The sequence below is a fragment of the Podarcis erhardii genome (genome assembly GCF_964252035.2).
Source record: "Podarcis erhardii genome assembly, chromosome: 14".
NCBI lineage: Eukaryota > Metazoa > Chordata > Lepidosauria > Squamata > Lacertidae > Podarcis > Podarcis erhardii.
Genome location: NC_138503.1, coordinates 24,990,886 through 25,017,990, shown reverse-complemented (window position 1 = coordinate 25,017,990; position 27,105 = coordinate 24,990,886). Strand labels below are relative to the sequence as shown.

Below are 27,105 nucleotides of genomic sequence, written 5' to 3'. Positions count from 1 at the left end.
ACTTTTCCTCACTCTGTTTTGGGACTACAATTCCTATCATCCCTGACCACTGTTCCTGCTTGCTAGGGATGATGGGAGTTGCAGTCCAAAGTTTGAAGCTGGAGTCCAAAGCCTGAAGATTCAAGTTTGCGAAACCCTGGCATAAACAGAGAGCCAACAATCAAAGCAAGGCACCCTCATAGGCAGGGAGGAATACCCCCCCCCCCAAAAAAACCTGCAAAAGGTAAACTTCAAAGCCTTTGGAAAAGGAGTGTTTATAGGAAGTGAAATCATAAACCTGGGCTTGAAAAAATGATTTCCCCCTTTTTTACATTACAGGCCTGAATGGCACCACCATGCCCATGGCTGATATAGTAAACCATTTTAAAAGAGGGGGGGCCCCCAACAATCTTCCCTTAGCAGCTAGAAAGCAACAAGGGGCACTTCAAGACAGTCCCAATTTTCAGGCAAGATTCAATCACATACCAGCAACTTCAGGTTGCACAATTACAGCTGAATGGGAGGTCTTGCGCAATGAATTTGCTTCCCTCCAAAGACTGGATTTTTTTTGCGATAAGGAAAGTTACCAGAAAGTGTGGGGCAACACCTTCATTGATGCAATGTCATGTAATCTCTGTGCAAACAAATCAGGATGCATGCTTGCTATACAGCCATTGTTTTCTATTCTCCTGGAAAACAAATCAGAGCAGATAAAAAGGCCACTTGGAAATGCCCCAGGCCTGGCAAAGATTGGTTTATGTGCTGCCTGGGGCTGATTGGAGCTCTAGTCCAAAACATCTGGAGGGCACCAGGTTGGCAAAACCTGGAGAAACAGCTGCTGTGATGGCAAAACCTTTTACAGTAAGACCCCTTTTTTCTCACAGTGGTGCCTACCCTGTGCCAACTCAGGTATATCAGGAGGACCCACCAATATAGTATTTTAGGCAACTAATAAAGGTAAAGGTTTTTCATTTTCTGTTCCTATGTTTTAATCCCGATTGCCCTTTTTGGAATTGCTACTATAGTTTTGGCTTTGTTTTTTAAAGTTGATTCTTTGATGTTATGACAGGGTTTGGAAGCAGGGATTGCAATATATGTTTTAATTTTGTTATGATGTCTGGATTTGTTAGATGCCTTGAGTTTCTTCTGAAAATCAGGTGGGATGCAAGTTAAAATAAAACGATTTTTTTTTAAAAAAAAAACTTGTTCTCTACTCTGGGCGCCTCCATGTGTAGACAAACAGTGCAGATTCTATTGGATTCTTGCAGTAAACAATCTTGCATTATGGTGGAGATTTTGCATATAAATAACACCTGCATATTTCACTCCAGCTCCAGGGACTTCAAGAAGCTTCAGCTTGCCTTCACCATGAAATTATTGGCAGCAAGATGCTTCATTGTGGGAACTCATGCTTTTGGATTGTTCAGCTCAACTCAATGCGCACGCGCGTACACACACACACGTTTGCTCTGCCTTGCACACATGCAATCCCAAAGGAGTACAGGAAAAGAGCCCCAGGCACATAACTCTCAACAAAAACAAATGCATACAACAGATCACTGCCAAAACATTGCAGCATTCTCAGGCGGAGGTGTTGATTCCAGTGAAGGGTGGGGTATAAAGGATCAAGAGCTGAAGATTTAAAAAGAAGAATAAAAATGTGTGTCTGGCAGAGCACAACAACTTGGGCTTCTCAGCAAAATCAAGAGGCAAATCGTTTGCGGGAAATGGGTTTCTGCCGATGTCCCCGCTCTGCAAAACTCCCTTCCTGTCCCCACTCCCTTAGAAACTCACTGGAACATCTTTCAGAAGTGCTGAAGTATTATTGCAAGATCTAGCTGTCTAAGCAAGAGCTCATCTGGAAGCGGAGAGGTTGGTTTGGGAAAAAGTGCACTTTTAAGGAGGGCTTCATGTGTTAAAGAGGATGTATCAGCAGCATTCATCAGCCAAATATCCACGCCAATAACCTACGCAAGTTACTAGGCCACAGTTTTTAGCTGATCGTCACACCTGCCCAGATGCTGTGACCAAGAAAGGAGAAGAACTGGATCCCTTCAGAGCTGATTCTTAAATAGCCACAGCAACTGGAGATTTACAACCTTGATTTAAAGATGGTTTTCCTTTCAAGTGCACATCCAAAGGTTGCAGCTAGGACCATGTCTGGGTTCCCCCTCTGTCCCCCTCATAGCCCTCCCTTTCTCCTCCTCTCCTGACACCACCTATTAGTCAGTGGAGAGCCAGTGTGGTGTTGGAGAGCCAGCGTGGTGTAATGGTTAAGAGCGGTGGACTTGCAATCTGGTGAACGGGGTTCGATTCCCTGCTCCTCCACATGCAGCTGCTGGGTGACTTTGGGCTAGTCACACTTGTTTGAAGTCTCTTAGCCTCACTCACCTCACAGAGTGTTTGTTGTGGGGGAGGAAGGGAAAGGAGAATGTTAGCCACTTTGAGACTCCTTAGGGTAGTGATAAAGCGGGATATCAAATCCAAACTCTTCATCCAAACTATTAGTCAAGATGACTATGTTCTACCTCCACTGTTGGAGGCGTTATTGCCTCTGAATACTGGTTGCTGGGAATCCCAGGTGGGCAGAGGGTGGTTGTCTGTGGGCTTAACCACAGGTATCGGGTCAGCCAGCGGGAGAACAGGATGCTGAGCTAGATGGGTCATTGGCCTGATCCTGCAAGGCTTGTCTCGTGTTCTTATCTGTGGCTACCACTGACAGGGAAGCCATGAGTAGGAGGACAGCAAGCCAGGCAGCTGTTACTACATCATATCAGATCAGATCATCCAGAGTCCTGTTCTCACACAAAGTCCTTCTTAGCAGGGAGGGGAAAATCTGCCCATGTTGGTTTCTCTCACTTTCTCATTTTTCCTGTTCACCTCTTCTTCATCAGTTTGTAACATTTTTTTTTTAATGAAAAGGCATACGTTTCCCTCTGCATTCCCAATGCACACATTTTTTCGCCCCTAATATCGTGCATTTTTATAGTGCATTTGTTGGGCAAAAGATTCCTGCATCACAGGGAGTGATTCTGTGATTTTAAAACTATGATTCTCTAATATAATGCATGGTATTTTCACAAACATGCATATTCTCCCGTGCACACCTTCCCATAATGTGCTTTTTTGCACCCCCTTTTTTTTTGCTTGAAAGTGGAATTGCAACATTTAGAGAAGCAGAAATTTCCAAGGATAGCTGCGTTTCAGTTTTATATGGACTGAGGTTTTGATTTGGCAGTTGAATGCAAACCTATCTACCCAAGCCACCCAGGGCTATCCTCACTCCTGAGGCATTCTGTTGGTGCGCAGAGTTGTAGTTCTGGGAACAAGCGCACTAGCTCTGCCTGCTTGCCTCCTGTACCTGCGGAAGCTCACTTTCCCCTGGCAGAGAAGGCTCCATCCTTCAGACTGCCGCTCTCCAATTGGCGGAGAACAATGAGAACGGCAACTGGGGTAGCTGAGGCAGAGCAAGTGAGCTTCTCCATCCAGTCACCCCTTGCAGGCTGGCTTAACACACTGGACCGCAACAAGCCAGACCACAGTGCTCCATGCGCTGGTAACCCCTCTGCTGCATTGCTTGCCTATTTGCTACCAAATTGGGTTCATTCACAAAGGCCTGAACAACTTGGGCCCAAAGCACTTTAAAGACCATCTGATCCTTCAAGCTCCACCTTGATCACTGAGACTCTCCAATGGGGCACTGGATAGCTCACTTGGATAGAGTGTGGTGCGGATAACGCCAAGGTTGCAGGTTTGATCCCCATATGGGACAACTGCATATTCCTGCCTTGCAGGACATTGGACTTGATCCTCAGGGTCACTTCGAACTCTATGATTGTAGGATATCTATGATAACATCTGGAGATCCCCATGAGGCCCCTGAGGTTTGGTTGACCTTGGGAGTGAATTTTTATTGTGGCAAGCACTGCCCTGTGCAGACCCTCAGCAGCTTCTCCCTGCCTTCTTTTAGATGTCTTCTGAAAACTGTATTGTTTAGACAGGCCTTCACTATGAAGCCTAAAAACAGATGAAGACAAAGATCCTCTTCCATGTGGTTTCCAAGGGTATACTGCATCTGAAACTGGAGTTTTGACTAATAGTCACTGATAGGTCAAGTCTTTTCCCTGCATTTGAGAATCCCCTACCAAAGTCATCTCAGCCAGTGGCCATCATCAAAACTCCTGGCAGTGACTTCCATAAGTAGTGTTAATGAAGGTCCTTCCTTTTCTCCACCCTGAATTTATTTATACACTCACCATGCATAATCTGTTGGGGTGGAGGACCTTGACCCAGGACCCCCATTTTGCTGGCAGCCCTGGGTTTCTTACACTATATCCTTGCACCCTTACACGACATCAGAGAACACACTGCCCAGAAGGAGCCATTTCTCTGGGACGGAAGCAGAACCTTTTTCATGGTGACTCTAGTCTATGCCTTGGAAGTGCTCTCCCCAAGGAGACTTCCTTGCTATCACTTTAGGTCAGTGGTGAGGAACTGGAATATACCCTTGAACTCTGATAATGCCCCTCGCTTGCCTTGATGAGAGGTAAGATTCATGTTTGTGGCCCCACCCACCACTGGCACGTGCCCCCCCCCCCAAGATTGCCCCAGAGGACAATACAGTCCTCAGGCTGAGAAATGTAAGCTGCTCCACACCTAACTGAGGAGCCAGGCAAAAAACACTTCCGTTTTCCCAGGCTTATAAGAACAGCTAACGTAAGCATTTCATTATTTTTTAACTCTTAAGAGCAATTTGATTTTGCCATCCATTTGAGTGAGCTGTTGTTGCTTTAGTTTAGTTTAGTTTTCTTCATTGGCTGTGTTAAGTCTGAATGCATCCAACTGTATCAGGATTGCTGTATTGCAGTGTTAGTTTTGATGTACCCTGTTCCTGGGACTGTGGTTGGTTTTAGCTCAGCAGCTCTCAAACTACGGACCACTCGAAAATCACTGAGGATCTTGGTGGACCACTTAATGATTTGCCTGCCTGTTGTAGCAACTAGATACTTTAAGCTTTTTAATTGTGTTTTTTACAGACACACACACCGTGGACCACATGAATAAAGAACTAATTGTGAACCACAACTTGCTTTAGACCTTTGTTTTAGACTGCTTCAGTACTGCATCTTAAATTGCTGTAACCCACATTGGGACCTTACAGGAAAGGGTGGGTAACGAAGTGAATACATCACCATCATCATAGTATGTTATGTTGTTGTTGTTGTTGTTGTTGTTGTTGTTGTTGTTGTTGTTGTTGTTGTTGTTAAATAACAATAAATTATTTTTATTTCTTACTGTTCTGTTATTATATAAGTAAAGACATAAAATAAGTGTGAACTAGCAGTTAACAAGGGACATGGGAGGCTATTATGGCTGTCTTTATGCACATCTGCCAGGCTTTTCTGTTGGAAACCACAGTGGGCATCAGGTATGATAGGATCATAGAATTGTAGAGTTGGAAGGGACCCTGAGGATCATCCAGTCCAACCCCCCTGCAAGGCAGGAATATAAAGCTTTGATCTCATTCAGCCCTTATTGCTATTATTACTAGCAGCGATAGTTAAATAGAAGCTCAGTTACTTGAGGCACTAGCCCTCGGCTACCTGCTCTGGCTTGCAAGCTTTCAAAAAGGCTAGAAACAGTAGGAGACAGAACAGGTAGGGAGGTCCTTTGGCATATTCCACCTGTGCAATCCTGAGGTTCACTTCCCACTGCCAAATTACCCCCATCAAATTTTACTGCTTGGCAGTATGGAAGGGCCATAGCTCAGTGGTAGAGCATCTGCCTTGCAAGCAGAAGGTCTCAGGTTCAATCCCCACCATCTCCAGGGAGGGCTGGGAGAGAACCTTGCTTGAAACCCTGGAGAGCTGCTGAACTAGAAGGACCAATTGTCTGACTCCCTACATCCCTATACAGTAGTACCTCGGGTTAAGAACTTAATTCGTTCTGGAGGTCCGTTCTTAAATTGAAACTTTCTTAACCTGAAAGCTAACTTTAGCTACTGGGGCCTCCCACTGCCACCAGAGCACGATTTCTGTTCTCATCCTGAAGCAAGGTTCTTAACCCAAGGTACTATTTCTGGGTTAGTGGAGTCTGTAACCTGAAGCGCCTGTAACCCGAGGTACCACTGTATAGCTCCCATGCTTGTGGTTGTGAGGAGAGAGTCAGTCCCCCACACAACTTCCTCCCCATCGCAATCACACATGTGTGTACATGTGGATGCATACATGTGAATGAGCCTTTGTAGTTATGTAGCCCTCTGGCAAGCGGTCCCTGACTTCCCAACCATTGCTGCATTTGGCCCTCGGGGACATAAAGGTTGCTTGCCACTGCTCTATAAGAGTAGCCAACTAGCACTTTCTGTGCTAACAACCCTGTGACGTCACCCAAGAAAACACACATGTCTTGGAATTCAATTCCACCGCAATGACACCAACACGCCCTGTGGAAGCCCTGGTTAAACGGACAGTACCTTCCCGGATGTGATCATAGGAAGCTGGCTTCTACCGAGTCAGATCATTGGTCCATCTAGCTCAGTACTGTCTACACTGACTGGCAGCAGCATGCCAAGGATTCATGCAAGGGGTCTCTTCCAGTCCGACATGGAGATGCCAAGGACCGTCTAGCAGGGGTCAGCAAACTTTTTCAGCAGAGGGCAGGTCCACTGTCTCTCAGACCTTTGTGGGGGGCAGACTATATTTTTTGGGGGGAAATGAACTAATTCCTATGTCCCCCAAATAACCCAGAGATACTTTTTAATTAAAAGCACACATTCTACTCATGTAAAAACACCAGGCAGGCCCCACAAAATAACCCAGAGATGCATTTTAAATAAAAGGGCACATTCTACTCATGTAAAAACACAGTGATTCCTGGACCATCCACGGGCCAGATTTAGAAGGCGATTGGGCCGCATCTGGCCCCCGGGCCTTAGTTTGCCTACCCATGGTCTATAGTTCTCTTCTGTTCTTTTCTGTTCGAAATGGATGCAAAGCTGTGCTAACATTTACTCTAGGCTGGGTTGTTCTTTTTTATTATCATTTTTTTTTAAAAAAATGGCACTGTTACGGGATTTCCATTCTTAATTACGATATTTGACAATTGCAGGTTGCAGAGCCTTTAAAACTATTTTACGAGCAAATCTGAGTCCCAGTGAAAGGAGCAAGGGCCCGGCGCTCATTAAGCTGACGAGTGAGAGCAAATCCAGCTCCTCCGAGCCAAGCGAGCTGCGCCAGGGCCTCCGTCCCGCTTCCAGCCTCACGCCTTCATGTACCACAACCCCAATTTTGCAGCACCCTCCTGTGGTTTTTGGCTCCTACGTCTCCCTTCCCAAAACCCTGCCCACGCAGCTCATCCAAGGCAACAGATGCTCTCCCGGTTCCTGCCACCTCTCCTCCACAACCTGTCCATCCTCCAGGCCAGTAATTCCAGTCTCAGTGACATATTTATGCGCGCGCGCGCGCACACACGCACACATGCACACACGCACGCACGCACACACACACACACACACAGACACCCATACTCAAGGATGAAGACCTCCCCAGGATCACGTCACTGCGAAAAGGTTTACGCTGCATGGGTGTTGCAGTTTTGCTGCCAGGCCAGGCTCAATATTCTTTTGTTAATTCACAAAGCTCTAAACAGCACAGACTCAAAGCACCCTAATGATTGCCTGGTTTCTTATCCTTCACCTCCACCGCTGAGGTCTTCTGATGGGGCACTTCCAGTGGTAAATTCTTTATTTCTTATTCCTTGGATATATATCTTGCCCTTCCTCCCAAAGGAGCCCTGGACGGCAAACAGATACACGATTTATAAACAAAACCCTTCAAAAACAGCTTAAACCTTCCAAAAACAATGACCCACTAAAAACATCTAAGAGCAGTTACAATTTGAAACATTCTGAAGCCAGTTAAAAGCATTATTTCATCCAATCTTAGGGTTGCCAAGAACGGTATTCTTCAGCCACTTGGATAAACAGGAACGTTTTCAAATTCCTTCCGAAAGTTACTAATGATGGAGACAGGTGCAACTCAGAAGGGAGGGCATTCTGCAACCAGGGAACCACCACCAAAAAGGCCCTGCCACAGGTCAGCGCCAACTTAACAGCCCCTAGTGGCGGCATCACCAACATGACCTGCCAATCACAGGGTTGATATTGAAGAAGGTGCTCTTTTAGGTACTTGGATCTCAAACTATATAGGGCTTTCTATGACACCACTAACACCTTGAACTGAGCCCAGTAGTTCACCCACAGTTTATAGTGTGGCAAGTACTGCCCTGTGGAACTCCTTACCAATACAAGTTTGGAAGGAGCCATCCCTGCTCGCTTTTAGACATCTTCTAAAGACAGGTAACTCACAACTTGCATGCATTTAACAAGCACAATTTCAGGTTTATGCATTTGGTGGGCGGCCAGCTGAAATCACACAAAGAGGCGGTTATTAAACCGCTTCTTAAAAAACCATCTTTAGATGCGGCCACGATGGCCAACTATCGCCCAGTCTCAAATCTTCCATTCTTGGGCAAGGTGACTGAGCGAGCGGTTGCCGAACAACTCCAGGCACGCCTGGAAGAAGCGGACCATTTGGATCCCTTCCAGTCGGGATTCAGGCCTCATCATGGGACTGAAACTGCCTTGGTCGCACTGGTTGATGATCTCCGGCGGGCTAGGGACAAAGGTGAGAGCTGTTTCCTAGTTCTGCTGGATCTCTCAGCGGCGTTTGATACCATCGACCATAACATCCTTCTGGACCGTCTTGAGGGGTTGGGAGCTGGGGGCACTGTCATACAGTGGTTCCGCTCCTTCCTCCTGGGCCGTGTTCAGAAAGTGGTGGTGGGGGATGAGTGTTCAGACCCCTGGGCTCTCACTTGTGGGGTGCCTCAGGGTTCTGTCCTCTCCCCCATGCTTTTCAACATTTACATGCAGCCGCTGGGAGAGATCATCAGGAGGTTTGGGCTGGGTGTTCATCAGTATGCGGATGATACCCAGCTCTACCTCTCTTTTAAATCAGAACCAGTGAAGGCAGTGAAGGTCCTGTGTGAGTGCCTGGAGGCGGTTGGAGGATGGATGGCAGCTAACGGATTGAGGTTGAATCCTGACAAGACAGAAGTACTGTTTTTGGGGGACAGGAGGCGGGCAGGTGTGGAGGATTCCCTGGTCCTGAATGGGGTAACTGTACCCCTGAAGGACCAGGTGCGCAGCCTGGGAGTCATTTTGGACTCACAGCTGTCCATGGAAGCACAGGTCAAATCTGTGTCCAGGGCAGCTGTTTACCAGCTCCATCTGGTACGTAGGCTGAGACCCTATCTGCCTGCGGACTGTCTCGCCAGAGTGGTGCATGCTCTGGTTATCTCCCGCTTGGACTACTGCAATGCGCTCTACGTGGGGCTACCTTTGAAGGTGACTCGGAAACTACAACTAATCCAGAATGCGGCAGCTAGACTGGTGACTGGGAGCGGCCGCCGAGACCATATAACACCGGTCTTCAAAGACCTACATTGGCTCCCAGTATGTTTCCGAGCACAATTCAAAGTGTTGGTGCTGACCTTTAAAGCCCTAAACGGCCTCGGTCCAGTATACCTGAAGGAGCGTCTCCACCCCCATCATTCTGCCCGGACACTGAGGTCCAGCTCCGAGGGCCTTCTGGTGGTTCCCTCATTGCGAGAAGCAAAGCTACAGGGAACCAGGCAGAGGGCCTTCTCGGTAGTGGCCCCCGCCCTGTGGAACGCCCTTCCAGCAGATGTCAAAGCAATAAACAACTACCTGACATTCAGAAGACATCTTAAGGCAGCCCTGTTCAGGGAAGTTTTTAACATGTGATATTTTACTGTATTTTTGGTTTTTATGGAAGCCGCCCAGAGTGGCTGGGGAGGCCTAGCCAGATGGGCGGGGTATAAATAATAAATTATTATTATTATTATTATTATTATTATTATTATTAATTAAACGCACACAGCAGAGAGCTTAAAAGCACTTCAATTTGCATGGGAAAGCTAGGGATGGTTGCACTGGGGCAGGGGACGGGATAGAAGTTCTGGTGTTGTTCTGGCTATACGTGATTTCAGCTTTTATACACAGTACCCAGAATATAACCCCCATGCAATCTGTGAGTCATGTGTATTATTCAAACAGGCCTTGGAGAATTGGAGAGCCTGCGCCATTCAGGTCTCACAGAAGCGCCTGACATTTTTATTGAAATACTATGTCTGCATAACTGCCTTGTGGTATTGTACAGGCAAGTATGATCTGCAAATGTTTAAATAAATTAACAAAAATCAATCAACAAATAAGGGCTGTGCGTCATGCTCTGGCCAAGTCAGATTGCAGATCCATCAAGGCCACCGCTGACACTCTATGGACCAGCCTTCCCCAACCTGCTGCCCTCCCTTCATCCTCAGCCCAGCAGAGTCAAATCATCAGGAGAGTACTTGGTAGCAGAAGGGCTCAGTATGGCCACATTCACACCACACATATAGATGTGGACAGGGAGCTAAAGAATAAAGAACCCATTTCATACCTGTTAACGTTAGCAAGAGAAACTGTGGCAAAACCCTGGGAGACATTTGATTCAGATAACTTACGATTACCAGTATTCAAAAGTCTGGCAAACTGCTCTTCTAGAAAACTTCTACCCAAAAGTTGAAAGTAGCTAGAGCATATGCTGTAAGAGACTGGTGTTTGGTTTGTTTTGGTCATAGGACATGACTTTTTATTTTGTCTACCAATAAAGAAGTCTGTAGCCATATGGCCTCTCCTGCTTATTCCAAGGGGTGGATTTTGTGAAAATATGTTCAGGTATGTTTCTGTTGAACTACTACTAATTGGGAACAAAGGGAAATAATCATGTTAACTCTTCGTTCCTTCATATTTTTTCCATTTGGCAAGTCTGTATGTGAACTCCTTAGTTTAAGGAAGTGCCAAGTTGCACAGAAAACATTGTAATTGTTTTGTCTTCTGCCGGATCTTATATTACATATGATTTTGGCACTTTGTTTTCTTGTTATTTCTTTTATGTAAAAGTTTCCCTTTTTTGCTATAATTTACAATTTTTTAAAGAAAAGTATGCCCATATTCACAACATGCATTATAAACATTGTGGTGCTACTTTAAACAACCATGGCTTCTCTCAAAGAATTCTGGGAGCTGTAGCTTAAGAGTGCAGAGAGTTGTCAGGAGGTCCCTATTCCCCCTTACAGAACTACCATTCCTGTAAAAACTGCTCTAGAAATTGTAGCTCTATGAGAGGAATAGCAACTTTCTAACAACTCTCAGCACCCTTAGCAAACTACAACTCCCATAATTCTTGGAGGTGTGGTGGAAACCATAGTTCTTTAAATATATGGCATGAATGCCTCACAAAAGTGCTTTACAATTCTTTGTTGTGCCCAACAGACTCCTTTGATAAATGATTTTAGAGTCACCGAGAAAATCTCTCTCTGTGTGTGTGTGTGTTTAAAAGCTTTCTTCTTTCTGATGTGCTCTCAAAGCAGGAGCAGAACAGGGGCAGCTCTCCACTCTCAACCTTTCAGAGATGTGACAGAACTGGGCCAACAACACTCTCCACTTTCCTTTCTCCTTTTATATCTTCTGAGAAGGGAAGCACAGCAGAGGCCGTTTTTACCAAAAGGAAGGCCTGCATAAAACTTCCCTCACTAAACAACCGTGCCCAAGCTGGGAATGGAGCCTGGCCACTTAAGTGAGCGTCTAACTGAGCAGGATTGAACCCAGACCAGCCACTGCCGAGCACAACACTCTGTCAGCTAGGAATATAAGGAGAGTCTGACTGCTGGATCAGGTGGGCAGCCCATCTAGTCCTGTTCTTACAGTGGCCAGTCAGACCCCCCCAAAGAGAAGACTGCAAGAAGGACTCAGTGTGCAACAGCAACACTCCCCACTTATGATTCCATGGTTAGAACATAGCCATGATGGCTAGAAGAATTTCCCCCCATGAATTTGGCTAATCCTCTTTTGAAGCCATTGCAATTTTGCAGCATATTATCTCCGAACTATTAAGAAGCTGTGTGTATGTGTCAGTCACCAGGAGCAAGACAACTAAATCCTACACCATCCTTGTAGGGTAACACAAACCCCCTAGTCGTCATTCCCACCCCAACTCCCAACCAACACAGACTACTGACAAAGGGAGGCCCTGGAGCCAATCGTGATTAATACAGCTTAATTGCCGCAGGGGTGAATAATAACGAATCGCACACAATCTGCTGCACATCGCAGATCGAAGATCAAGTTCCTTCTTGCAAGGTGATCTCCGGCTCCAGCACGTTTCTCAGGGAAAGAATTCAATAATATCTCAGATCAGATAGCACCTTCCCAGCAAATCTGCATGAAGGGGAGGGCTGGCTTGTGCACACACTTGGAAAGGCAATTCCAAGGCTGCGGAACCGAGCTCTCTCGAGTTTTTCCAAAGCATTTCATCGGAATTGCTTCAGTGTGTGAAGGCTTGGAATGGATTTGAAGTGGGGTGGGGGGAGAGAGAGGAGAGATTTTTTTTTGCTACATGATCAACCAAGACAAACACCAAATAGTCAGGGTGTTGCTTGTGTGTGTGTGTTTTAAAGGATACTTCCCTCCCCCCCCAATCCAATCATTTCACACTTTGCAAAGAAGAGTTTTGCAATAAATCAATATACACACAAATGGCAGTTATATCAGGAGCTCCAAGCCCTAGAGCAATTAATAATTCCTTCTGCTCTCTGCGCCCCCCACCACTTGCCTCAACGAAAAAAAAGGGGGGGGGGAACCTTCGAGGTAAAGAAACTGGAGAGTTTTTGGAAGGGAACAACTCTCCCTGTGTGAAGTTACTTTCCCCTCCCCCAACAAAAACAAGCCTTCATAGCTTGAAGGAATTTGCAAGCAAGAATCCGGCAGAAACACGGTGGAAAAGCCAATGGGGGGATTCATTGGAAACAGATGGCGTTTTCAGCTGTGATTCTGAAAACCCGCTCCTTTTTCTGACACCGTAAAAACAAACCATGGGATTAAAGGGGGGGGGGCGATGGAGAGGAGGGGAGCGAAGAAGGTAGACCCAAATGTTAGCAGAGAAAAGCTTAACTCTGGCTACTAGAGAAAACATGCAAATTTGCAACAGCAAATAAGTCAGGCTACAGGTCAATAATAATAAAGAAGCGATAAAAAAAACCTGCCAGTGTATCCCCCTCACAGCGGGCAGCCCCCCTCTTTTTTTCTTGCTTTGAAATATTGAGTAGATATTTACATTCAGCAAAGGTTTCCAACTTAGCAACAAGTGGCAGGTTTGAGCAAGATCAATGCATCTGCCAACATGTCCCAGAAAGAAAGAGAGGAAGAAAAATGTGTCAAGAGGTTCATTCCTTGCCTATCTGGGACCCCACTCTTGGATCTGGTTTATTCTACATCGCAGGTATAACACAGCTGAGCAACACCATCAAATTTAGGTACACACATATATTCCAGACATGCACATGTAAACATTTGGTTCAAGAACTTTCCCAGCCAAAATCACCTGAAAATATCCTTCTCACCATCCCTCTGGCTTTTAAAAGTCTATTAAGTCAACATTTGCAAAACAAACAAACATAAGAAACAAGGTGCCAAATGGTGTGTTTTTTTATCTTTCACTCATGAGGAGGAGTACAAATGCTTTCTCTCGATCTCACAGCCATCGCTAAAGCCTTTAACGGAAGAGTAAGGTAGTAGTCAGGGTTCCCCTTCTGCTTCTCTGTCGCAGAGACGCGCAATTCTCACATGGGCACACAAGTAAAATGCTCTGGGGACGGAGAACCTATGGGACGGGGAAACTTTCTCGGTGCCTTTTGTTAGCTCTGAAGCCTAGCTACAACCCCCCCGATCCATCTGCCCTCTCAGTTATGCTGAGCAAAAAAGGCATCTTGATGAGGCGGATAAAAGTCTCTAGGCTAACCGATGCGAAGCAAAATAAATTTGCAAAGAGGTGGGTCTGGTGTGCCTCTGATCGATTCAGGCTGGGTGCCTGAACACCACCAGGTTTTCCAACATGTGGCTAAGTGCTGTGAAATGAGAGCAAATGGGAGGCCCACAGATTGGGGGCTTGAGGGAGGGTGGGAGAGAAACCGAAAAGGCAGTTCTTGGAAAGCTGGTCCCCCCCCCAATATATTTTTTTTAAGCAAAACAGAAAAAAGCGGGGGAGCTGGTGCTCCTTACCTGTTGGGAAGACGCAGAGAGAGAGAAAGAGGGTCTGGATCAGTCCAAGGGCTTGGCCGCTTGCCCCTTTCCCCATACCCATCCATCCAGCTTCAGCTCTAACCACTAGCCTCTCCCTAGAAGAAGAGTTTTGGTTTGCAAAAGGAGAGAGGGGAAAAGAAAGAGAAAGGTAAGAAGGAGGGAGGAGCGGGGAAAGAACTCAACTGAACAGGAGAGGAGGCATGGAGGGGAAAATAAAAAATATAACACCAGCACCGGCAGGACACAGAGGGGAGGGGGAAACCGGAGCCTGGCTCTGAGCGGGGAACTCCAAGCGCCCGGGCAAGAAGTGAGCAGCGCGTACCGAATTCCACCCGCCTCGTTCTCCCTGGAAAACAGCCCCAGCCATCAATCACCGCGCGCTCCCTTCCAATGCGTAAAGTCTTGCTCCTTGCTGGCAGGGCCTGGCCACTCAGAGGCCTGGTCCCGCCCGCGTAGTCAAGGCACGTATCCGGTTACAGAGCCAACGTGAAGAAGGGGGGTTGGGAGAGAGGAGAGATGTGTTACAGCTGGATTCCAGCACTCCTTCTAGAGACAGAGAAGGCTCCCCCCCCCCCGCCTCTCTCTCCAACACCCCTTCCAAAGGAAGCAAGAGGAGAAGGAGGGCAGCTCTGGGGAAGGGCTGTGGCGCAGCAGGGGTAGAGCATCTGCTTTGCATGCAGAAGGTCTCAGGTTGGATCCCCAGCGTCTCTCTGGGTAGGGCTGCGAGTGGCCTCTGGCTGGAGATCTGCTGCCAGTTTTTGCAGGCAGTACAGAACTAGATAGACCAATTGTCTGATTCAGTCCAAGTCAGATTAATTGGCATGGAGTTGCGGCAGATGGGGAGAGCATCTTCTTTGCATGCAGAAGGTCCCAGATTCCATCCCTGGCATCTCTAGGTAGACCTAGGAATGCCCCCAGCCTGAAGCCCTGGAGAGCAGCTGCCAGTCAGTGTAGATGGCATTGACCTAGCTGGACTAAGTCACTAGTGGAGAAACCTTTGGCCCTACAGGTATTGCTAAACCACAACTCCCATCAGCTCTAGCAAGCATGGCTAATGCTCAGGGGTGATGGGGAGTTGTAGTTCATGACATCTGGAGGGTCAAAGGTTTCCCCAAGAGCTGGGCTGAGTAGAAGGCAGCTTCCTGTGCAGAGGTCTCCGAACCAAATCTGGCCCTGGCTGTTTGGTTTCATCAGCACACACACCCAGCACACACACCCAGGACCTAGAGGGAAGAGGTGGCTGCAAGATTTGCCAGAAGTCTTCTTCAGTCAAACTAGTTGCTGAAAGGGGGCATGTTAATATGTCAACATGGGGAAAAGAGATATTGGGGGATCAGACTAAATGTCCATCCAGCTGTGTGCCTCTGAGAAACTCTTAAGGCAGGGCACGGAAGTGTCAGTCATCTCTAGGAGTTTATTCTCAGCACTGCATATTTGGGAGGGTCCATTGCCTCAGCTGGGTGGATCATAACAGCCTAATGCCATTAAAAATGGGGCAGAAGAAAGTTTTGTCACCGACGCCTTACTTTTATCATCCTTGTGTTGGAAAACAAATGCAAGGGTCAAGGTGTCATTAACAGCCAGGGGGGCCATGTGGCCTGTTTTACAGAGGGAAGTCCTCTGTTTGAAAGGCTGTCAGAGGACAGTCTTCTATCTGAAGGCGTTGTCTGCCCAAGTCCAGTTTATAGATAAGGAATAATGAAGAGTGAAGGGGGCTGTGCAGTTGTCCATCAACAGCCTGTGCCTGGATGGCAAGCCAAGCTGGCGGATCCAGGTCACCCAACCATAGCCTTCCCTACTGTTTTGCCATGTATTGCCATGCCAAGTATTGCCATGCTTTTTAAAATCACAGTAATTGAGTGGTATGAATGTGGCACAGATGCGGGTGGTGCTGTGGCCTAAACCACAGAGCCTAGGGTTTGCCAATCAGAAGGTCGGCAGTTGGAATCACCGTGACAGGGTGAGCTCCCGTTGTTGGTTCCCTGCTCCTGCCCACCTAGCAGTTTGAAAACACGTCAAAGTGCAAGTAGATAAATAGGTACCACTCTGGTGGGAAGGTAAATGGCGTTTCCGTGCGCTGCTCTGGTTCGCCAGAAGCAGCTCGTCATGCTGGCCACATGACCCGGAAGCTGTTTGCGGACAAAACACCGGCTCCATCGGCCACTAGAGCGAGATGAGTGCAGCAACCCCAGAGTCATCTGCGACTGGACTTAACGGTCAGGGGTCCCTTTATCTTTACCTTTTAATGTGGCACAAGATACAGACTGGCAACTCTTGGGGCAACAATGCCTTTACAAAGAGGATTAGACAAGCTCATGGAGGATAAGGCTGCCAGTGGCTACTAGCCACGATGGCTAGGCCATAACCCTGTGTGTTTGAAGGCAGTATGCCTCTGAATATCAGTTGGTGGGAATCACCAGGGGGAGACTTGCTGTTGATCTCAGGTTCTGCTTGGAGCTTCCCATAGGCTTCTGCCTGACTGGCCACTGCAAGGACACCATGTTTGGCTACATCAAACTTGGGTCTCCAGCTGTTCTTGGACTACAACTCCCATCATCCCTAGCTAGCAGGACCAGTGGTCAGGGATGATGGGAACTGTAGTCCAAAATCAGCTGGAAACCCAACTTTCGGTTAGATGGACCATTGGCCTGATCCATTAGGGCTCTGAAATATACTCGGAGTTGAGTGTGGATTTCATGCTCTTTATTCAGCTCATAGTAATGAGGAATGGGGATGTTTCCCCGAACTGTCTGCTTTATATACATTAAATAATGGGCCCCACATGATTGGCTAATTCCAGGTTTCTCCTATAGGCCAATCAGGTTGCGGATTCACTTCCACCTGGAGTTGGATTGGGTGGCTCCTGCGGACCAGTCAGACTGCTGCATTCTGAATCCTATTGTTCTAGGACCAATCAGACTGCTGCAATTTGGATCCTATTCAACTCAGTACATAACAGGCTCCTTTTATGATCTTAAGCCTTTCCTTGCCCACACCTCCTCAGCAAGACCCAACCACACATAAAAGGGCAGGAGGAGAGCCTGATGAATCTAGGCCCATCTTGTCCAGCAATGCCTTTGGGAAGGCAGCAAGCAGGACAACAGCAAGCAGCAAGCAACAGTGACTCTCCCCTCCTGCTACTCCCAGGCAAATGTTATGCTGACTGTAGAGGCAGAGCATGCCGTCCTGGCCAGTAGCCGAGGGACAGTGGCCCCTTCACCAACCTCCTCCCTGACAGGGCAGAGAGATATTTGCAACAGAACAAAGCCTTCCTTGTCAACACAGCTTGGCGGCGGGCACTGCACTTGCCTCCTGCGGGAGACCCGCCGTTACAAAACGAGAGATAAACTTCACACATCGCAGGCTTTATTCTAAACCGTTCATCAGAGGGTTGGCTGGGACTCTCCCTCTGTATATTTTGTTCTCTGTAGGGAGCAGTCTGCCGTGCACCCCCCTCTACCATTCCCCCCTCAGAGCCAGTCCTAAACAATACCCTCCCCTTTGCACACATTTCACATCTCAGCAAACCTCTAATAAACAACTGGGCATCATCGGTGCATGGAACCGGAAGGAGAGGCTATGAAGAAAATGTATCCCACTGTGTTACAAACCTGGAGGATTTTTGAGCTGGAAAATAACCCAGAAAACCCAAAGATTTAAAATGTGGCAGTTGAAAAAGCCTCTTCTTACAGAATCGATCATATGGGTGGAATGATGAGAAATGAACGCTGCTCTCCTGGACCAAATGGTCAGATTCCAGTTTTGGGGTTTCCCAAAACTCCCCCAGAAAAATGGCAAAGGCTCTCTCACAAAGAGGAAAGGCAGGATAATTTCATGGGACAAACATTCAGTGTGCTTTGAGACTCCTTAGGGTAGTGATAAAGCGGGATATCAAATCCAAACTCTTCTCCTCCTCCAAGGATTTTAAACGGCAACTCAAAGGTCTGCATACTCCATTAAGACATGCAGAGCTTGACACTACAACCAAAGTGTATTTAGGATCTGGGTGTTGAGGCAACGAGGTCTGGAAGTAGGAACTCTCGTTCAAAATTCTTATTTATTTATTTGATCTGCATCAAAAGATCTCAGGGCGGTTCACAAAATAAAATTTATGGTTCTCAACTGACTAGAAAAAATGCAGCCTGGCCTGCTCCCGTGCCTTTAGCGTCAGCTTTGATTTGCTGAAAGCAACCAGCGAACTTTTTCATGGCGTAGAGATAAGCACCGCCACTGGCTAATTCATTCATGCTTAGCTGCTGGTAACAGCACAGGAACCCAGGTCCAGTAAGAAGCTGGCAATCTAATGCAAAGTTGCTTTAACTCAGAGGTGGGGAACCTGCCTCATTCCCTAAGTTCTTGGACTCCAGCTGCCCCCATCCCTCACCATTGGACATGCTGGTTGGGGCTGAGGAAATTTAGAGCAGAACAACATCTGGAAGGCCACAGTTTAAATGGAAGACCATTCTTTAAATGAATGCCAAAGATTATCGAGTTAGCCACGGTCTAACAAAAAACTAGTTGCATTCATCATTACACTGATACCCCATGAACCTTCCAAGGAGCTTAAGGAAACATACAGGGTCTTCAATTTTATCCTCACAACCACCCTGTGAGGTAGGTTGGGCTAAGAAACAGTGATTGGCCAAAGGTCACCCAGTGAGTTTCCTGGCTGGCTGGGGATTTGAACCCGGGATTCCCAGCTCCAAATCAGACACTCTAATGGTTAGATTTTGTCTGGTTTGTATTTCTTTCTGAACAAAGAGTTGATGTGACTTCTGGTCAAACACAGCCCTCACCCCACAAAAGAAGCACCAGCATGCTGACTACATTTGAAGAGAAGTCAAATCAATTATGTGGCTTGTTCGCTGTTTTAAAATTACAAGTGGTTGCTTTCTTCCTAAGCTTAAATACAGTTTGAGGTTCATTGGTTCCCAGTAGATGGCACTGCTCTCCCTGGTCTGCTTGCGGGGGTGGGGGTTGGGGGCAAGAAAAAGACCTGCGCCTTGAATAAATGCAACCCTGAGCCTCCTTAAACCACATGACATAACAGCCGTTTGTGAGCTTCCCATTAAAATCTCAATTTGGGGAAATTGATTCCACCTCGAAGCAATTGCAATGCAATTACTCCTACAGGCAGCAATCAAGAATCACATCTAAACAACACCAAACTTTCATCTCTTGCCTGAGTAACACAAGCAAGAACCTCATACTCTCCCAGACACATGCCTTTGCAAGCACAAAATAATGCAGATTTATTTAAGAAACTAATAAATATTGCTATAAAAGGAGGGGGGGGGGAGATCATTGCCTCTGTGACTTCTTATTAAATGTCTCCCTGTGAATTCTTATTAAATGCCACTAACATCTGACATGATAGAGTGTGTGATGGTTGTATCAGCTCCAATTACCTGTGACAGCTACACTGAACCTCCATTGATAGGTGCAATATATCTTTAAGTACCAGGTGCAGGAGGTAGTTAATGTGTTCATTCTTCACCTCCATGTGCTGTTTGTGAGTTTCAGCAGATCATTGATGGAACCATAATGTTCACCAACCTGGTGCCCTCCAGATGTTTTGAATGGAGGACAACAGATTGGAAAGCTGCTCTAGGTAGATCTTTGGTTGTGGCCCATAGAATTATACAATTGTAGAGTTGGAAGGGACTCCAGCGATCATCTAGTCCAACCCCCTTGCAATGCAGGAATATGCAGTTGCCCCATATAGGGATCAAACCTGCAACCTTGGCATTATCAGCACCATGCTCTAACCAACTGAGCTATCCATCTTATACTATCCTTACTGCTTTGCTCTTACAAGCCGCTTGATCTGCACATATTTGTAAAGAGCTGCTAGCTTCTGCTCATCAGGTTGCCATTAATGGCAGAAAAGCACATCAGGCTGCCTGCTCTCCATAAGTTGGCAACCCTATTTGACATCTGGACTTCCTGCAACCAGCGGGCAGCTAGCATGTATTTATCAGTTAATAACTGTCCGGAAAATTGAGCTTTACTCATCTGATTTCCACCCTTCCACCACCTGGGACTGTCCATCATGCTGTTTAACTTTGCACTGCATTTAACACCCCCCCTTACAATTTGTCATATAAATCAAGAACAATGAACCTGACAGTAACTGTATTCTGCTTCCTGCCCAGTGCCATTTGTAAATGTACATATTTCTATATATTTTGATATGTTGCTGCTCCTTTTAATGTGAAAGCACAACCATTTGGGGGGGGGGGGCAAGTCTTTCCTGCAGGGGCAGCTAACCTGTGGCTCTCCAAATGTTGTTAAGACTGCAGTCGGGATTGCCAAAACTTGGGTTGCTGGCTGTTTTGGACTACAATTCCCATCATCCCTGACCACTGGTCCTGCTAGTGAGGGATGATGGGAGTGGTAGTCCCAAGTTTGGGAAACCCTGGACTACAGTTCCCATCATCCCTGACCATTGGCCTAATTGGCTGAGGCTCAGTCAGAAAACGTCTGGATGACACCAGGTGCCCCAAAGAGTATTCATTAATGGTTCCTTGTTATCCTGGGAAAAAGTGACCAGGGGGGTGCCTCAGGGTTCTCTCCTGGGTCCATTGTTGTTCAACGTCTTTATGAATGATTTGGATGAAGGAGTTGAGGGGATGCTCATCAAATTTGCAGATGACACCAAACTGAGAAGGGTAACTAATGCTGCAGAAGACAGAATCATAATTCAAAATGACTTTAACAGATTGGAGAACTGGGCCTAAGCTAACAAAATGAATTTCAATAGGGACAAATGTAAGGTTCTGCACTTAAGCCAGAAGAACCAGATGCACAATACAAGATGGGGGACATCTGACTTACTAGCAGCACATGTAAAAGGATTTTTGGGTCACAGTGCACCGCACGTTTAACGTAAGTCAACAGTGTGATGCAACAGCAAAACAGGCTAATGTCATCCTAGGCTGCATTAGAGGCACACAGCTGTCCTTTGATGGAAGCAGATGGCTAGGCTAGGTGGGCATTTAACCTGATCCCTCAATATATCTTTCCCCCTCTCTGCCACTAGTTTGAGGAAAGTGGTCACATGGAAGAGGAAACACACTTGTTTTCTCCTGCTCTGGAGGGTAGGACTCGAACAAAGGGCTTCAAGTTACAAGAAAGGAGATTCTGACTAAGCATACAGAAAAACTTTCTGACAGTAAGAGCCGTTGAACAGTGGAAAGGTCTTCCTTGCGAGGTTGTGGACAGTCCTTCCTTGGAAGTTTTAAAGCAGGCATTAGATAACAGTCTATCATGGATACTTCAGTTGAGATTCTGGCATTGCAGAGGGTTGGACTAGATGACCCTTGGGGCCCCTTCCAACTCTACAATTCTGTTGCACCTGGGAAAGCCTTTTCCAGCCTGCAACCCCCCCCCCACAAGGCTCCAAACTAACCTCATGGCTACAACACCAACCTAATTTCTGGATTTGCCCCCCTCACTTTCATCCCAATCTCCCCCTGCTTTGCGCAACGTCTTGTCTGGTTAAGAGACCCAGAGTATTCAAATGCTTGCCCCACCACTGTGACATTGTGGTTTGTCCCAATGGAGCAGGGGTGGCTCACCAGATGTTGCTGGACTGCAACATCATCCTTGACCAGTGGCTATGCTTGGTGGAGTGGATGGGAGTTGGAGTCCCACAATACCAGAAGATACCCTATCCCTGCTATAAGGGCAGCCCACTGTGAATTTGTGAGGGGGAGCAAGTCTTTCCTGCAGGGGCAGCTGTTCCACTCAAGGGGTGAAGGGGTGCCAACTTGAATAAAATATTTTGGGGGGAGGTAAGCCCAGTCCCACATAATCAATCACATGATGTGGTGCGCACACACCATTTGAACGGCAATGGCCATCAACTTTGTGGGGGCAGCCCCCTCAAATATTTTATTTGAGGGGCTGAAGACCCCTAGGACTTGACTCCTATGGACCAATCTTTGCAACTGCAGCCAAGTGCATGTTGAATTGCAAGACAATCCTATTATTATTATTATTAATTGAATTTATATACTGCCCTATACTATTGAGAAAGGACGCGGGTGGCGCTGTGGGTTAAACCACAGAGCCTAGAACTTCCTGATCAGAAGGTCGGCGGTTCAAACCCCTGTTGCTCGGTCCCTGCTCCTGCCAACCTAGCAGTTCGAAAGCACGTCAAGGTGCAAGTAGATAAATAGGTACCACTCCAGCGGGAAGGTAAATGGCATTTCCGTGCGCTGCTCTGGTTCGCCAGAAGCGGCTTAGTCATGCTGGCCACATGACCCGGAAGCTGTACGCTGGCTCCCTCGGCTAGTAAAGCAAGATGAGTGCCGCAACCCCAGAGTCGGCCACGACTGGACCTAATGGTCAGGGGTCCCTTTACCTTTACCTTTATACTATTGAGTTTGATGAGTAAGTTACACAGGCCTGCAAGTTTTAGAATGTCCGCCGTCCCCAATTTGGGGCCCTCCAGATGTGGTTGGACTACAACTCCCATCAGCCCTGACCATGGCCATGCTGGCTGGAGAGAATGGGACTTCAACAACCTCTGGAATACCTCTGGTTTGGAAGCAGAGAGCAATTCTCCCCTATTGCTCCCCTAAATCTCACACTTTCAGCGTAGCAAGCGAGTATTAAAGAGGGAATGGGGAATAATGCTTCGGGAGGTGGACTTAATATTGTACAAATAGGTATTATTGCAGATGAATCAATGGCAACATGTTGTTGTTTTTAAACACCACTTGTGAGATCCACCTTCCCGCTCCCAAAGGGCAAACCCAGAGGGGAATCTGTTTTGAATTCTAAATCAGTGATTGCACAGTCACTCAGGACTCATTTGGTACCTGGCGCATGGAAAATGGCAGTGTCTAGCGTGCCCTAAAATACATGCCTGCTGTAAAATCTCATCAATGTCAATGGGGCAGGTTTGTTTGGAAATAGGAGTAGGATGGAAGATTTGAGAGGTATGTGAGAGAGATGCATTTAGTATAGGAACACAGGGAGCGTCAATTTAGGTGGGGGGAATAGAGAGTCGAAGATCAAGGAAGATATCTGAGAGGGTGGGGGTGGGGAGAGGGAGGAATACCTGTCTTTTTCTTCTCTTTTCTTAGAAAAAGAGAGTTGTATAGTTTGCATGCAGGCTCCAGCCCGACTAAATTTGGAAATGGCAGAGGGCAGGGGGAAAATAGGAAAATATATTTTCAACAGGAATTATGCTTCAGTTCGAATCGCTGTGCTGACATTTCCTTAGGAGGAAGGAATGGGAGCAAAAAAAAAAAAAGGGGGGGCTGGGATACGGAGTTTTAAAGCGCGGATCTGTGCCTGGAGAGAGCAGGTAAGTGTGGATCAGCTCCAACAAGGAAGATGTCCAGCTAACTGCGCCATCCTATGTCTACTCAGAAGTCAGGACCTATTGCATTCAACGGGACCTAGTCCCAGACACATCTGTTCATATCACTGCAAAAAACTGACTATAATAAAAAAAGAGAGTGAAACTCAATTCCAGCGGAATGCAAACACCAGAGTGATCCTCAACAGGTTCCGCGTGCAAATCGGATTAGGGGAGAGGGAGGAGGCTTTGCATCGGAGAGATCAAGTGTCGAAGGGAGTTGGAAAACGGAAAGTATGCAATTGAGCATGAGAAGCAGGAAGCAACGGAAAAGGGAATTTTCCTTGGGGGGTGGAGAGAGATGCAATTAGGAAAGGTGCAAAGAGGACATTACCTCTTTTTTTGTTTTGTTTTCCCTTCATACCCCCCCCATTAGACCTTGCATGCCGGAAATTCCCCAGTCCCCCCTCCCGCACGCCCATCATTATCACCCACCCACCGCCGCTTACCTTAGCCGCTGCATGAGCCTTGCACCTGGAAGGGAGGAGAGGGCTGGAGCCAGCTGCAAACGCCCCTCGGATGCACGAGACCTGGAGAGGGAGGGGGCAGATGTGCAGGATGGTCCACGAGAGAGCGAGCCCCTCCTCCTCTGCAGAACCTGCTGCGCCCCTCTCTTCCCTGTAGAGATTGCTACGCGATGCCCCTCTTCACCCCACCCCACCCCTTTAGCAACCGCAGGAGCCAGCAAGGAGGTCTAGCATCTTCTGTTCTTGCACCAGCTGCATCTCTCTGCAAAAAAAAGAGAGAGAGGAGAGAGGGAATCGCAGAGCGATTCTCAATGCAGATCACTCGCTGAGGCTGGGAGCCCAGATTAGGCAGGCAGGCAGGCAGGCAGGAAGATGCGCCTCTCTTGTGGCTCTCCGTGGGTTAGGGTGAGGAGGGGAGCTATTTGCAGAACAGGCAGCAGAGGGGAGGTTGGGGAGGGCTGGGGGGCTGCAGGCAGGGCAAGGGAGAGAAAGGTGAGGAATGGGGCCACAGCCACCAACTTAGATGGCTTTAAAAGAGGATGTGGCGACTCCATTGGGGGATAAGGCTAACAGTGGCTAGTACAGTGGTACCTCGGGTTACATACGTTTCAGGTTACAGACTCTGCTAACCCAGAAATACAGTGGTACCTTGGGTTACAGACGCTTGAGGTTACACACTCTACTAACCCAGAAATAGTACCTCGGGTTAAGAACTTTGCTTCAGGATGAGAACAGAAATTGTGCTCTGGCGGTGCAGCGGCAGCAGGAGGCCCCATTAGCTAAAGTGGTGTTTCAGGTTAAGAACATTTTCAGGTTAAGAATGGACCTCCGGAACGAATTACATACTTAACCCAAGGTACCACTGTGCTAGCCACGATGGCTGTGTTCCGCATCCACAAATGCATGTAGGATCAGGATGCTGGGAGTCGCAGAGTGCTGTTGTTGCACTCAGGTCCCTCTTTCTGGCTGGGGTGCCTGGCTGGCTGAACTTGTCAGGCCCCTGGCCTGATCCAGATGCAGGGGGTCTTTATTGCGCTCTTAGGAAAGAGCATCCAACCTCCACATTTCAAAGGTTGAAAATGGGGATCCCTCTCACCCGTGAATACATAAGGAGGCAGGAAAGATCTGGCCAATGCTCCATTTCGATGACCATCCCTGTTCAACGGCTGACCAAATGCCCTGCTAGGAAGCCTGCAAGCTGAGGTGCCAACAGGAATAAAATATTGGGGCGGGGGCAGGTAAGCCCCACCCTGCATAATCAATCACAGGATGCTGTGCATGCACACCACTTGAATGGCAATACCCATCAACTGGGGGGGGGGTGTCCCCAGCCCCCTCAATTTTTTTGGGGGGGGGGGGGCTGAAGGGACCTAGGCCCCTAGGAGTTGGCTCCTTTGACTGCAAGCTCTCCCCACTTAAGTCTCGTGCACAATTCTTCTTGTCCTGCATCTAGAAAGCTCAGGTCCAAGCAGTTTTGTCTATGCTTTCTAGCTATGGATCTAAGCGCTCTTGCCTGGCAGGGAGTAGCAGCAAGACATTGGAGGACAGAGATTAAAGTGCCACCTGGTTGACCCCCTATGCCCCCCTAAGCTACCATACCTCCCATGGAGGACTCTGCCCTGTTGGCCTGCTTATTTATATCCCACTTTTCTCTTACACTGGGGTTCAAGGCAATTTACAACATCGAAAAACAGCATTATAAGATACAAAGGAATAAGAGCAAACTGGTTAACAATGATAATTTTAAAAACATCAGAACACATTTAGTGCCAGCAATTAAAATATAGTCTGCCCTGCCCAAAACATTTTGGCACCTGAGGTAGAGCCCAAAATAGTGTCCCCCTCCCTGCCAGGAAGAAGGGGTGAGAGGAGATCTAAATCAGGAACAAGGGGTGGTGGTGGTGGAGAAAGTTCACCACTGAGATCTGCTGCCTCACTTTGCCTCATGCGTGGGCTGGCCCTTATAAAGATCTACCTTGGAACCTGCTGCCCCTGTGGATTCTGCTGCCTTAGGCGGTCGTCTCACTTTGCCGCATGGGTGGGCTGGCCCTGGCCCTGACAGTAATCCAGTGATCAGCATCATCTGCACCTTAGTTTTCAAAGGCCTTTCTGAAGAGGAAGGTCTTAACCTGCCAGCAGAAGGATAACAGAGAGGGAGGCAGTTTGACCTTGTTTTGGGGGGGGGGGGAATTCAACCACATGGGAGCAGCCACAGAAGAGGCTCCTTCTTGCCTTGCTTCTGATGTTGATGGGAATGAGAAAAGGTGCTCATCAGAGGATTCTAGCACCTGGGCAGATTCATCTAGGGAGATACTATCTTTCAGATAACTTGGACCCAAGCCATTTAGCATTGTTGGCATCAACCACCTTCCCCAAATTTAATCTTAATTTACTGTTGTTGTTTTTTTTGGGGGGGGATTCCACGAAGGAAAACAAAAGTCCTGCTGCCAGCGACCTGTTTTTGATATCTTAACAACCCATTTACAATTGTAAGACCCCAATGGGACATGCCCAGAGAGAGAGAGAGACCAAGATTGTAAGGGGTTTCCTTCACCTTCAAATCAATAAAAGCCAATCTGTTTCTAACAATAGATAGTTAACTTAACCTGTGCTAATATTCTGAATGCGTGGAGGCAAACACACTTGATTGCTATTGCTATATTTATTTATATCTCACCTTCCCCCCTGGCAGGGCCACATAAAGGCAGTCAGTACACACCCTTATCTATAGACACCCAACAAGGGTTCTTTTTGGCAAGCGCTATGAATGATCCGACATGCTCTCATTGTGATTAGGTATGCACATACTGCAAACAACTCACTAGTTAAAGCACATAGATTGAACGTGTTCAGACATGTCGTTTTTCTGTCTTTCTCAGTGCAGGAAACTAAAACCTTAAGCAAGCCAAGCCACACAACTGAATTATTTTGGGGGAGGCGGGGTGGGAGGGAGAAGATACTGGGAGCGCCTGTTTTCTCACATAAGATCCCCCCCCCAGTTGATTCAATCCTTAAAAGAGAAAAGAGAGAGAGAGCTTTCTGGCCTCTCCAGACTGGTGTTTTCTCTGGGTGTATTCAGATGT

General features: G+C 47.3%; 1 protein-coding gene across 1 annotated transcript in view; it reads right to left on the bottom strand.

Moving 5' to 3' along the window:
* Window positions 1–24,213, bottom strand: part of RGMA (repulsive guidance molecule BMP co-receptor a) — a 32,833-nt gene extending 8,620 nt beyond the window's left edge. Inside the window, exons 1-2 of the mRNA XM_081839127.1 lie at window positions 24,005–24,213; window positions 14,162–14,277 (exon numbers count right to left, since the gene is read on the bottom strand). Of these exons, the coding sequence (XP_081695253.1) occupies window positions 14,162–14,277; window positions 24,005–24,018 (130 nt within the window). The 5' untranslated portion in view covers window positions 24,019–24,213. The remainder of the gene's footprint in view (window positions 1–14,161; window positions 14,278–24,004) is intronic.
* Window positions 24,214–27,105: the final 2,892 nt, after the last annotated feature.